At 32.7% G+C, this 12,728-nt stretch overlaps 2 protein-coding genes across 3 annotated transcripts; one reads left to right on the top strand and one right to left on the bottom strand.

Annotated features, from left to right (window-relative positions):
* Positions 1-1,846: 1,846 nt before the first annotated feature.
* LOC140877960 (calcineurin B-like protein 7) lies at positions 1,847-5,372 on the top strand. 2 transcript variants are annotated; one of them, XM_073281569.1, is made up of 9 exons: positions 1,847-1,940; positions 2,029-2,182; positions 2,348-2,430; positions 3,328-3,387; positions 4,518-4,626; positions 4,707-4,759; positions 4,840-4,881; positions 5,012-5,124; positions 5,218-5,372. In XM_073281569.1, the coding sequence occupies exons 1-9, from the start codon at positions 1,902-1,904 to the stop codon at positions 5,270-5,272; spliced, it is 708 nt and encodes a 235-aa protein (XP_073137670.1). In that variant the 5' UTR covers positions 1,847-1,901; the 3' UTR covers positions 5,273-5,372. The 2 variants fall into 2 exon arrangements, with proteins under 2 accessions (XP_073137670.1, XP_073137663.1); XM_073281562.1 differs by having other exon boundaries at positions 4,840-4,920.
* Positions 5,373-5,525: 153 nt separating this feature from the next.
* LOC140877955 (uncharacterized protein ycf36) lies at positions 5,526-6,836 on the bottom strand. Its single transcript, XM_073281557.1, has 4 exons — positions 6,368-6,836; positions 6,253-6,281; positions 5,962-6,018; positions 5,526-5,864 (listed from the first exon to the last, which is right to left on the bottom strand). Exons 1-4 carry the CDS (start codon positions 6,816-6,818, stop codon positions 5,646-5,648), a joined length of 756 nt encoding a protein of 251 aa, XP_073137658.1. The 5' UTR covers positions 6,819-6,836; the 3' UTR covers positions 5,526-5,645.
* Positions 6,837-12,728: the final 5,892 nt, after the last annotated feature.

Raw genomic sequence — 12,728 nt, 5'->3', positions numbered from 1 at the left:
TTTCATTTCTATACTATATATTAAGTGAGAATACAACGAAGGTATATCAAATATTTTTCCTCCAAAATATCTTCTCTACAATTTTATAATTTTTTGAACAAAAAAAACTAAATAAAACAAAAAAATCGAATATTAACTTAAAAATTAATTACTTAAATATCGATATATTTAACATAAAAATTTAATTTTGTGTATAGCGTACGTGCTTAATTTCTATATTATATGGTTAAACTAGTCATGTTAACTCATTCCAATTACAACGTTGTTTTAACAATTTAAGTTTAACCCACCTTTTTCTTTTAGCCAAATCATTGAAAATATATCGGGATACGTTTAAAAAAAATAAAATAATATCAATATTTGGAAAATTCATAATCTCGGAAGGAAATTATTTCATGCTTTTATCACGAAGCCCTTTACTACTGGTTACTGTTAAGATCGTGAGCGTGTGTAGAGGGTGTGAATACAACTTTAAAATATTTTAAAGCTACAATAGCTTGTTTTTGAAATTTTCAAAAATGAATCGAGCACCGAGAGATTATATCAAGTTCGATTTTCAAACCGACAGAAAAACAAAAATAATCCCTCTAAAAACTGATTAAATATTTTAGAAATCGTTTGAAAAGAATGCAAGTTGAAATGATAAAAACAGTTTGGTTGAAACATTTTATCAAATAATTTGTATGCAATATTTTGATATTTTATCAAACACATAAAATATTTTAACAATGCAATTTAAAACAGTAGCAATAAAAAAATGCAAGAAATAAAGAGACATAGATTTGTATATGGATGTTCGGAGATAAAACTTTTACTAGGGGCGTAGCCAGAAAAAAATTTCATTCTGGCCTAACCGATTTGATTAAAAAAATAAACTAATATAAACTAAATATTTAATAATTAAAATATATTAAAATATTAATTTGCAATCAAAGAACACTTGCAAAATATGGTAACTATAAATATGATATAGTGACATAAAAAAATATAAATTACTCTCTGTGTCCCATATATATTGTCATCTCATATATATTATCATCTTTTTTTTTCACACAGATTAAGAAAAAGTTATTTAAAAAGTAAATTTTATATAGACTTTCAATTTTATCCCTATTTAATATATTAAAAAATGATTGCACAATTTTAAAGGTGTAGTTAATAGGGGTACATTAGTAAAGAAGTGTAAAAAAATATTACTAAATATGATATATTACTATATATTTGGAAAAAAAAAACGTGGACAATATAATTGGAACGAATGGAGTACTAAATATGTGATGTTTCAAGAGAGATGACATCGAAAAATTTTTTGATGGTTGTAAAAAATTTAATCTTCGTATATATAATATACTTCAATTAATATTCTCAGAATATACAAAAAAAAAAGAAAAAAATGATCGATGTTTCAAACAATATATTACATCATGAAAAAATCCATACGTCAATCACTCAAAAACATATCATTTCTTATAAAAGAAATGATAGAACTTTAAAATGCAAAAATTTTAATATCCATTTCCAAAGTGAAACCAAAAAAATTTATAGATCCTACAAGTGAACCACTTGAAAACGGATGCGTTTATGCATATTTACAATGAAAAAAATGCAAAAATGACATAGAAAATCATTAAAATTGAATGAAATTATTTCAAACAATTTACTTCACAATTAATTTCAAAAAACCCATAATTACACACATCAATGAAATCAAGCTGTTCAAAAACAACAAAATATAATTTTAAAAATCACAAAAATCTAAATTAAAATTGAACATTCGATGCGAATTAAAAAATAATTTTATAAATCAAACAAAACAATGCAAATATTTTTTTGCAGATCACATGATAAAGTTGAAGCCCAAACAAACTCCCGTTTCCCCCCAATAAAACAGTTACTCTCGCATGAGTGACATGATACCGATGGACTTCGGCTATTCTCTGGTAATTTATGAAGTCTTCCCACTTAATTACATCATAATTAAATCCTACCTCATCATCATTAATTGTGTGTTTTCGATTTGATTACAAGTTATGTTCGGCGGTGTTTCCGATAATCAAGATCGTCGAAGGGACGATTTTCGCCTGCTCGGGTTGTTTCGAGTGCCGGAATTGGTTGTCCGGTTGCAAGAAACTAAGGCAGGAGGGGGGTGAGGATTTTGCTCGACTCTCCGAGGAATCTCTATGTAACGGCACTTGTCTTGAAAGCATTCATGTCACTCCTCTTTTTTTTTTTTTTCTTTTTTTTTCCTTTTTCTTTTTTGGTATGATTGTCATTAATTGATAATATCATGCACTAATTGTGACTATTTTTGTTAATAAAAAATTAAAAATTGTGATTATTTTTGCAGTTACAGTAAGCGAAGTAGCGGCATTGTATGAGTTGTTCAAGAAGTTGAGCAGTTCAATTATTGACGATGGCTTTATACACAAGGTTTCATGATTTAATTTTATTTTTATGGCATTCTGGTTTTATTCATTCTTTTTTCAACATTTAAATCTCAATTTTATTAAAATTTCTCTCTTTTTCCCCCCTAGTTTTTTCCTTTTAATTTTAATTAATTATATGATGATGCATATATATTAATATATATACACACTCCCTAGTCCAGGAATATGTCTAGTCATCTAGAGCCCATGTGAAATTGTAAATGTCCACCTCATGCACGGGAGGCGGCCAGCACTATATTATAGTGTCATTAGTCTCCTTCGTACAATTGGGAAATAATTAACAGCTCATTCAATACGCAATATTCAATATTTATCACAATTTGGAAGACTTAATTTACATAAATAATTGTTAATAAAGCTTATCAAAATTTTTAGACAAAACTCTACATTTTATCGAAGGGATAGTTGATAGTTCGATCTCATCTTTGAGCTCGTACGTACCCCAAAGATTAATCCAACGATTATAAAGAGATTACATCATTTTTTTTCATGCCATATAATGCATTTAATTTGTCTAAGCAAGTAAAAGCATATGACCGCCTTTCTAAAACCATAGGACCACTACTTTTGAGATTAAGAACCAGATTTTTAAGTATATCGTGAAATCGCATAATTAATCACATGTTCAATTCATTCTTAGAATTAACCACTTATTTTGTTTGGCATTTGCTTTTAAAGAAAATGGATTTATAATATATCGATCGATACCTGTTTTTGAGCAACTAATAATTAAGATAGTTTCGATGACCCTTTTTCCCCGCAACTAATACTGTCCAAAATGTGATTGCATGTTTCGTGTATTGTAATGGCAATTTATTAATCTAACATTAATTTTTCTTGAAGATTAAATTATTCTAACAATTTGATGTCATGCACGTAGGAAGAGCTTCAGCTGGCACTTTGTAGAACTTCCCATGGCCAAAACATCTTTTTGGACAGGGTAATTATATATATTAAAACCTCAATCCTCGTTTTATCTGTTGCAATTCTCACATCCTTCCATTCATTGAAGCAAGTGAAACATCTCTTTTCGATTTCACACCCAACTATTTTGTACATACATTGTGTGTACTTAGTGTGTGTATACATGGTTAATGAGATACGGGTATCTACTTTTAGATTGCATCCAACTATCTTTATTCATTGTTACAATCCATTGAAAAATCATGGACTACATGTATAAAAATAAATGTGGATCATTGAAGTCAACTGTGTGTGTTTGTGTTAAGTTGATGTACCAATTAACAAGATGACAAAACAACAAAATGAAAAAGGAAAAAAAAAACGTAAAAACATTAACTCAAGACAATTTGTCTTGGTGAAATCGGGTAAGTACTCTATGCTACACTTGGAGTGTTTTTTCCCTATTTCATTACCATTAGATCACGTGAAACCCTTGTATTTTTATAAAAATTGACATGCATATTGATAATCCAATGATTAACATTTGACCACATCAATCACAAAAAGCAATGTTGGACATTCCGTAATGTCACTCCAAGAAAGCAAATGAAAAAGCAAGATTCTTCTCAAAAGAAGTTTTACTATCATCCACAAACTGCTATAAATAGGCAAGATCAATTCAGAAAGAGCCAGAACTGAATTTCTTAACCTCACTCTTTCTTTCTTTCTCTCTCGTACAAGTAGTAATTGAGAATTGTTTTTAAAAATTATATTGTATTTTCAGTTTATTTTTAAGATTGTATTGTAACCTGTTTTCAACTTTCAATCAAAGATATTGCAATCTTCAAAATTCTTGCTCGTTTAGTTATGAAAACTCTTACGTCCCGGTATTAGTGATATCAACGTATATTGTTTTATGTATTGCCATCAATTCAATGAAGTTAGTATCTCTGTGCATAAAACGTGTGTTTTCTGAAAATAACCATATATCTACTATTTACAATTATAACATATGAAGTATTAAGAGAATAGTTAAATAATTGTTAAGAAATATTACTTTATCATTGTCTGAAATAATTGTAAGATAACTGTTAAATCTTATTACATTTGCTGCAATCCTAGCAAAGTTTCAAACAAAATTATTCGACCATCTATCTTTGATAACAGGTTTTTGATCTGTTCGATGAAAAGAGGAATGGGGTGATTGAATTCGAAGAATTTATCCATGCTCTCAATATATTCCATCCCCATGGCCCTATGGAACACAAAATAAACTGTAAGAATAGTATGATCATCATCGTTATAACTCAGACGAACCCGAAAACATAACGTTTTCTAGTCTTTATTGTTTTGCAGTCGCCTTCAAGCTTTACGACCTGAGACAAACAGGGTACATTGAGCCGGAAGAGGTGAAATTTAGCTACATACAACAACATTTCCGGGTGCTACTCTGAGTATACATTATTTCTTGATTTTGGTATATGATCAGGTGAAGCATCTGGTGATCGCAATATGGGAAGAATCTGACATGGTACTTTCTGATGAAGTCCTTGAGGAGATAGTTGGCAAAGTATATATATGACCAGAAATACATTTATTTTTACTTGTGTGTTTCCAAGTTCCTGGGATTGTTCATAGAGGAGTTGTGATTTTTGTGGCAGACTTTTGCCGATGCCGACGCTGATAAAGATGGTAAAATCAGTAAGGAGGATTGGAAGGCCTTTGTCACAAGGCATCCAACTCTTCTGAAGAACATGACTTTACCTTATCTGATGTATGCAGCTTCTTTCATAAATTCAATCTTTTTATGCCTTGTATGATTAAAAAGTCCTTGTGTCATTTCCCCGGATTGTTGTTCGTCTTCCAGGGACATCTCTGCTGCTTTCCCTAGTTTCAGATTTGACACAGGGGACGTCGATTGACACCAGGTGAAATCTTCCTCCAGGAAGTTCTTCATCAGCATTATATGGAGGCCTCAATCTGCATTACATATTTTACACTTCATAAATGGTTACTATTGGTTTGTTCGAGTTATCGAGAGCATTTCGAAGGTTTTCGGTACAATCTCTGCATTTACTGAATACCGATGTAAAATAAGTATAGCAAAAAGATTGGGGCTTCTCCTGACTTCATTCTTGATAGTTTGATTGAGGCTTGAATGCCAACCAACTAGCATAATAAACCAACGTTCTTTACTACAACTATGCTAATTTACACATGTAAATATCCCCACGAATTCACATACACAAAACTATACAATGCACACAATTTGATTGCAGAGAATACAGATCACATTCAAGGACTCGAGGATTCACCGCAAAATGCATCAGGCTCGAAGGACCTCGCAGATTCCTCGTTGTAAACTCCGGGTATGGCTCTACCTCCAGATTCATCGGATGCCATGTTTGCATACTTTTGGCCGCTCTCGAAATCGAGAAGGAATACTATACATATATACAATGAGACTCCAAGAACCAAAAGGGTGTTCTTCAGTCTACCTAGGACAGGCTTCACCTGTACAAATTTTTAGCTGGTCGATACAAGTTTTGTTTATGCAAATATAAAAACATATGTGGTTCATGTCATAAAATCTATTGAATGAAGGGCCTACAGAAAATGATCCCAGCAGACGATCCCGTGCCAAAACTTCTGCTGTTTTCACCCATATCTGTTCATTTTAATAACCATGCATCAAGTCCATTCTTTAGCTAAATCCACAAAAATAGTATAATATTTTTCGAATAAAACCAAAGAAAATATTATATGTACAATGATAGCTTAGAAATTGAGTTACAAAATGATTTGAAATTATAAAATTATCTACGGAATATGTAAAACTGATTAATTCTACGTATACCATAATGAAACTTTATGAAGAAATGGAATTTAAAAAGAGAAGTACCTGGCCATCGTACCACCCTGTCTCTTCATCTGCCAAAGGACCCACAAAAGAGAATTTTAGAAAAAACACAGATGGAAAAATTAAATGAAATGCGTGCAATTTTCATTCCCCTCACATTCAACGGTGGCGCTAAGCAGCCGATTCCCAACATAAGCCCAGCCCAAGTACATCCTAACAACAGCAAGAATCACCACAAAAAGCCCACTCGAAGCGGCGCCAAACAGCAACCTAATGGGCTCGGCCGTTCCGATCCAAGAAACCGGAAGGCCGACAAAAACTGCGAAACAGGCCCCCATGGCGAGCAATCTTGAGCTGTATTCCACGATATCAGCTGAGGCCCAAGAAAAAGGGAAAGAAGCGGACAGAGACTGGTATTCGTTGATGGGCCGTTGCTCCGGCGGCACCGGGCAATCTATCTCCGGCGGGTTACTGTTGTTGTTTTTGAACGAAGAGAAGGGTATTCTGGGGAAGAATCTTTGCCTCCGGAAAATGGGATACGCGTGCGTTTGCCTGTAGCTGGAGGGAAGGAAGAAGGTCGATGGTGATACAGAGAAGGCAACAGCCATTTTCGGCTTTGGCTTTCATTTTTCTGCTTTTATTATATAATAATATATATAATATAAATATGTTTTGGAGAGAAATATCTAGACGACATATAATAATGAATAATACAATAGGTACAATTAATATATTGTACCACGATATTTACAATAATATGTCGTGAGATTTGATATGATATTGTGAGATTTTGCATTCAATGTATCGTGAGATTTGATAAATTAAAATTTTGTATTAAATTCTTTTTGGTGTAAAAATTGTTGTACAAATTTGATTATACATGTAGCATTGCTATGTAATAATAAGCAAAGAAATGAAGGAAAAGCAAAGAAGAGTGACAAGGATAACGAAAATATCTGGACGGCGGGAGGAATAGATTGTTGCTTAGACTAATTAGATAAGGGGTTTATTACCTTTAATTTTAGCCATTAATTTTTTTGGATAATTTACTTTTTTAAAAATTATTATTATTTGGATAATTTACTTTTTTTAAAATTATTATTATATATCAATTTCATAATGACAAGTTTTTCATAAAAAAATAAAAAAAAGTAAGTTTTTCATGATTCATATTAAATAAGAGCTTTTGCATACAATATATTGAAATTTTAAAGCTTAATAAATTGAAATTAATTAAACGGAACTCGAAAACTAGCAGAAAACAAAGAAACCCAATTGCAAATTACCGCATGAACGGGCTTTTGCGTGCTTCTACGCATCAAAGTGCTGCCTGGAAATTTTAGGCAGCGCAGGGGTGCTCGAAAGTCGAAACTAGCGAGATGACGTTGTTTGCATTACCATTTTTCGAGTATTTTTCGTTACTTTTATTTGAGTGTTGTTCTTTGATGTTTTTAATCAGTTTTAATTTTTTTTTTTTTTAACAAGTGTACGCACCACGTAATTAAAAAAACCAGCCAATTAATACAGACAAACAACATAAAATAGAATATCAAAGATCATGTAAATTAACTTTTAAAATTTTTGAAAAAAAAGAACGCATTTGCATTCATTTTGGGAGTCTACTTCTTCGAAGGGTTTAATATCATTTCTGATGGCGGAACTTGAGATTTATTGTGTAATTTGAGAGAGATTGCTACCTTCCGTCAGTTCCAAGGACGAAACAAAACCTTCTTAAATAAATAGTATATATCCAACACTAAGCCCCAATATGTTCAATCTATTTCTGTTTTCTGTCATCTTTACACTTTTCATAACATCATCACAATATAATTGACTAATTATCTGAACATAATAATTTTTGTTGTTTTAAAATTAATTATATTTCTATATTTATTAAAAGTAATATAGTAATCTAAAATTTAAATTATTGATGAGATATGACTGAATTTAAAATTAAAGATATAATTTAAAGTGTTTAACAAAAGATTATGTTAGAAAAATAAAAAATATCAATAAAGATGTATAAAGGTACTGTTATAATTTTAAATAACAAATTTTGAACAAATCAATTAGGATTAGTTAGCATATTTGGTTGAGTTCGATGTTTAGCCTTGCGAGCTGATTAACTGAGTGTAAGAATTTCATATATTTAATAATAATTTAATTTAAATGCACGGTTTTCAATATAAAAATTATAAAATCAATGGGTTTATTATACCCTTCATATTGCTGTTATGTATTTGTTCAAAGTAAAATTGAACCTCTACTTATTCTTGATCAAATTTTTTTTTTCTAACATCCATTTGATATAATGATTTAAGTTTATCCAAACATGCAATTTAAAAATAAATAATAAATAAATAAATAAAATTATCCAAACATGCATCTTGACAACTTTTTATTTTTTTCGAAAAAATAAATAAGCGAACGCTATAAATTATGAATTCTTAAAACAATCTATAAACTCTTTGAATAAGTTTAATCAAATACCACTTAAATAACATTATCATATAATAATAATCTCTAATTTATCCAAAAATAAACTCCTGATTCCTTCCCACATTACATATCGACTAGCTTAACCCACAACCCCCAACCAACACCACGGTTCAAATTGACCCACCACACCACAACCCACGGATCCGTCAAACTAGTGGCCCAATCAGCCAAAAAATAAAAAAAAGTTCAAACACCGGGCACTAACCCTAAATTTAAATACTATTAAATATTTATATTATCTATTATCTTTTCCTATTCTTATATCTTTACTATTTTATAATACTTCTTTCTCTTTCAATAACTACTTTGGTCTGATTTTGATGACAACAATATATTATTACATTTTTACCCTCAAAACATCTTCCCTTTAAAACGGTACGGTGTTATGTCAATAAAGAAATTTGAAAATTTAACCTCACATGCTTTGAGTCTATGACACGTGTTTGCCCCCGAACAGTCACTTATTTTCTACAATTAAAAACAAAACTGAAAGACCCACGTTTCAACATTTTTCTCCTCCCCCATCCTGCCACACCATCCACTCGCCACGTTTTTTTAGTTTCTCTCGCTCTATCTGAAACATCTAAACTTAAATGCGGAATTTTTTTTTTAAATAATAACAATACATATATGCCCATACATATATGTATCACATTTAAAATAAAATACTTCTTGGTAGTAACTTAAATAAAAATAAACAAATAAATAATTAAAAAGGGTTTCATGCATGAAACAAAAATAGTAAATAATACATGTTTGAAACTCTCATATGGGGAAATAATAAAATAGAAATATGCAACTTGTTTTAAAACTCAACGTCATAAAAATAAATGTATCTTAAAACATCATCTAAAAACTGCAACGGTCACGGGGCCACTGTTCCGTGAGCTCATACATCCTCACCACCGATAGGAGCTACCTAAAAGTTATCTGTCTCACCTGCACCATATAAGCGTAGTGAGCCTAGGGGCTTAACATGTCTAAACTTGGATATCAAAGTTTAAAATAATGCATCACATAATCATACTAATACATATACATGATACATGAGCATGCATGGAAATATTTTTCATAACATAAACGTTGAATCATAAATCTTAAGCATAAACATCATCTTTCTTCATCATACATAACATAGTTGAGCATGGTATTTTTGAAACAGTCTATGGTCCTATCCGTAAGTGTGACTCTTATCTGTGCCGACCGATCAGTCTCATGAATCAACGTACGTGGCGGTGATAAATCACCTCCTATGGTAGTAAACTACCTCATAAATCATATATCATATGGTGGATAACCACCCTTATGTCACACTACTTCAATTTCCATCAAAAAAATATTTTTGCTCAACTCATACATAATCATAATCATAACATATAAAATTTCATGAATGCATGCACTGAAAATTTGTTCGTAATATATATTTAATTGTTTTTTTTCATATTAAATATACTTATACTTAAAATATAAACTTCATACATAAAAATAATTAAATATATATTTCGGACTTAGTTATTTTTCATGGGTTGGTCCAGACTGCTGATCACTCACTCTAAGCCCATTAAACTTAAATAAGAGCCCAATTATCATATTTTAGCCCAAATAACTTAACTAAACTTAAATGGGCCTAAATAAAAATATTTAAGCTCATTAACTTAAATAAACCCAATAAGACACTAGACTGGCCCAAAAATCCTCTGACTGACCCAAAAATTTCCATGGGCTCTCAAGCCCATAAAAATCATTGGGCTAACTTAAATAAATTATTTAAAGCCCAAAATAAAATTATTTGGAAGCCCAAATAATTTTATTTCTAATTAATTGGCCCAAAAACCAATTAAAACCTTAAACACTTAAAAATTAAAAATACTCGAGCCCGGCCCACCTAACCCGGACCTGGACCGACATGAACCAGCCCATAAATTACCAGACCCGATCCAGGCCCCAAGACCCGACCCGGACCTGCCCAAATCCCTAAACCCGTTTCCCTCTTGTTCCTTATTCTTGGCTGTGATCAGCTTCTGTTCAGAGGCATCGGCCGCCCTACTCCGGCCACCAAATGGCCGGAGCACCACCACCTACACCTATAAGACTTCCATACGTTTCCAGAAAGCTAAAAACCAGCCCAAACGGAGTCCTAACGAAGGAGAACGATCCAAAACAAAATCTGCCTAATTTCTGCTCGCGCGATGCCGGACTTCCGGCCGTTCGGCCGCCCAACTCCGACCATCATTGGCTAGAGAACTACCTGAGATAACTTCCTCTATGTTTTGGGGTTCTAACCCAATTGGAATCACCCTCAAACCCATCCTATACACTGCACACAAACCATTCTCCCAAAACCGCTCAAACTGCGACCTTCTATGCAACCAGAAGATATTGTTTCGGTTCAGACCAACCTTGGCTCAAACCACTCAAACCACTTGACCCTAAGGCACCCTAGGACACCCCTTGACCGAGCCCCAAGCCTCTGGACCATACCATGCTTGGCAAAAACGTGAGTCATGACCAATCAAGCAAGAACATTCATTAATACACGACATACATGCATAAACTCGAATTTTCCATGAAAAATATGAAATAAAACACATCATGCAAGAGTAATAGCTTATATGGTGGCCAAATAAAAGTTTTAGACATGCCTTTTAATCTTTGAATGGAGATTGATGCGTTTACGAGACTCCGGAACGACGAACGGACCAAAAATCTACGAAGATCAAGCTTGGTCGGCTAGGCGATTGTGAAATCTGAAGAAAATGTGAAGAAGAGAATGGAGAGAAGGATGGAGTCAGCTGATTGAGTTTAGGGTAGGGTAGGCTTTAGTTTTTTTTAAATTTTGATAATTAGGATTAATTTAGGATAATAACTAATATAAATTAATGAGGTAGATAATATAACATAAATATAAGATTTTAAACTTTTAAAAATACCTACTAATCTGATATATAATAATAAATCCCGAAATATAATATTAAAGGATTTTTAAAGATCAATAAAAGTCATTAAAATGACTTATTTTGGCCAAAAATAAATTCTTAAATAAATATATAAGTAAATACTAAAATATTATTTTAAGGCTCATAAAACTCATAAAATATTATTGGCTAAGAATTTTGGTATCTCGTTCGTTCGCGGTCTCGTCTACGCGATCAAAATATTAAATTCCATAAAAATCTAGAATTTCCATAATTATGGGTTAAATGCTAAAATAATTAAATCATGCATATAAATCACATAATATCACATAAATACATTTAACCCTTAATTAAAAATTAATTTCTCCTAATTATGCATGCGGATTTACGTTTTAAAATTTCCGGGCGTTACAATTCTCCCCCCCTTAAATTGAATTTCGTCCTCGAAATTAAAGTACTTACCCAAATAGCTCCGGGTAGCGAGTCCTCATGTCTGCCTCGGTCTCCCTAGTGGCTTCCTCCTCGGAATGATTCACCCACTGGACTTTGACCCTCGGTATGACCTGCGTCCTCAATCTCTGCTCCTCTCTAGCTAAGATCCGAACAGGCCTCTCCTCAAACACTAGATTCGGTGCTAACCGCAAAGGCTCGTAATCCAATACATGTGACGGGTTCGTGATGTATCTTCGTAGCATGGATACATGGAAGACGTTGTGCACTGCCGCAAGCCCTGGTGGCAAGGCCAAACGGTAGGCCAACGTGCCAACTCTCTCCAAGATCTCAAAAGGCCCAATATATCTCGGATTCAGCTTACCTCTTCGACCAAATCTCATCACCCCTTTCATAGGTGATATCTTCAGAAACACATGATCGCCAACAGCAAATTCGAGATCCCGTCGTCGAGTATCAGCATAACTTTTCTGACGACTCTGAGCAGTCCTCATACGATTCCGAATCTGAATCACAATGTCTGCAGTCTGCTGTACAATCTCGGGACCAAGTAGAATCCTCTCGCCAACCTCATCCCAATGCACGGAAGATCTGCATCTCCTCCCGTAGAGAGCTGCATAAGAAGCCATACCTATAGATGCCTGAAAGCCGTTG

Source organism: Henckelia pumila, chromosome 1, assembly GCF_033568475.1.
Source record: "Henckelia pumila isolate YLH828 chromosome 1, ASM3356847v2, whole genome shotgun sequence".
Lineage (NCBI taxonomy): Eukaryota > Viridiplantae > Streptophyta > Magnoliopsida > Lamiales > Gesneriaceae > Henckelia > Henckelia pumila.
The sequence above is the reverse complement of the archived record's forward strand: the minus strand, read 5'-3'. Positions and strand labels throughout refer to the sequence as shown.

Coding starts and splice junctions, on each gene's coding strand:
- LOC140877960 (XM_073281562.1), top strand. CDS start 1,902: ATGAGTGACATGATACCGATGGACTTCGGCTATTCTCTG. Junction 2,431..3,327: donor ACGATGGCTTTATACACAAG/GTTTCATGATTT, acceptor TCATGCACGTAG/GAAGAGCTTCAGCTGGCACT. Junction 4,921..5,011: donor TTGAGGAGATAGTTGGCAAA/GTATATATATGA, acceptor TTTTTGTGGCAG/ACTTTTGCCGATGCCGACGC.
- LOC140877955 (XM_073281557.1), bottom strand. CDS start 6,818: ATGGCTGTTGCCTTCTCTGTATCACCATCGACCTTCTTCCTTCCCTCC. Junction 6,282..6,367: donor GCTTAGCGCCACCGTTGAAT/GTGAGGGGAATG, acceptor GTCCTTTGGCAG/ATGAAGAGACAGGGTGGTAC. Junction 5,865..5,961: donor GTCTGCTGGGATCATTTTCT/GTAGGCCCTTCA, acceptor AAATTTGTACAG/GTGAAGCCTGTCCTAGGTAG.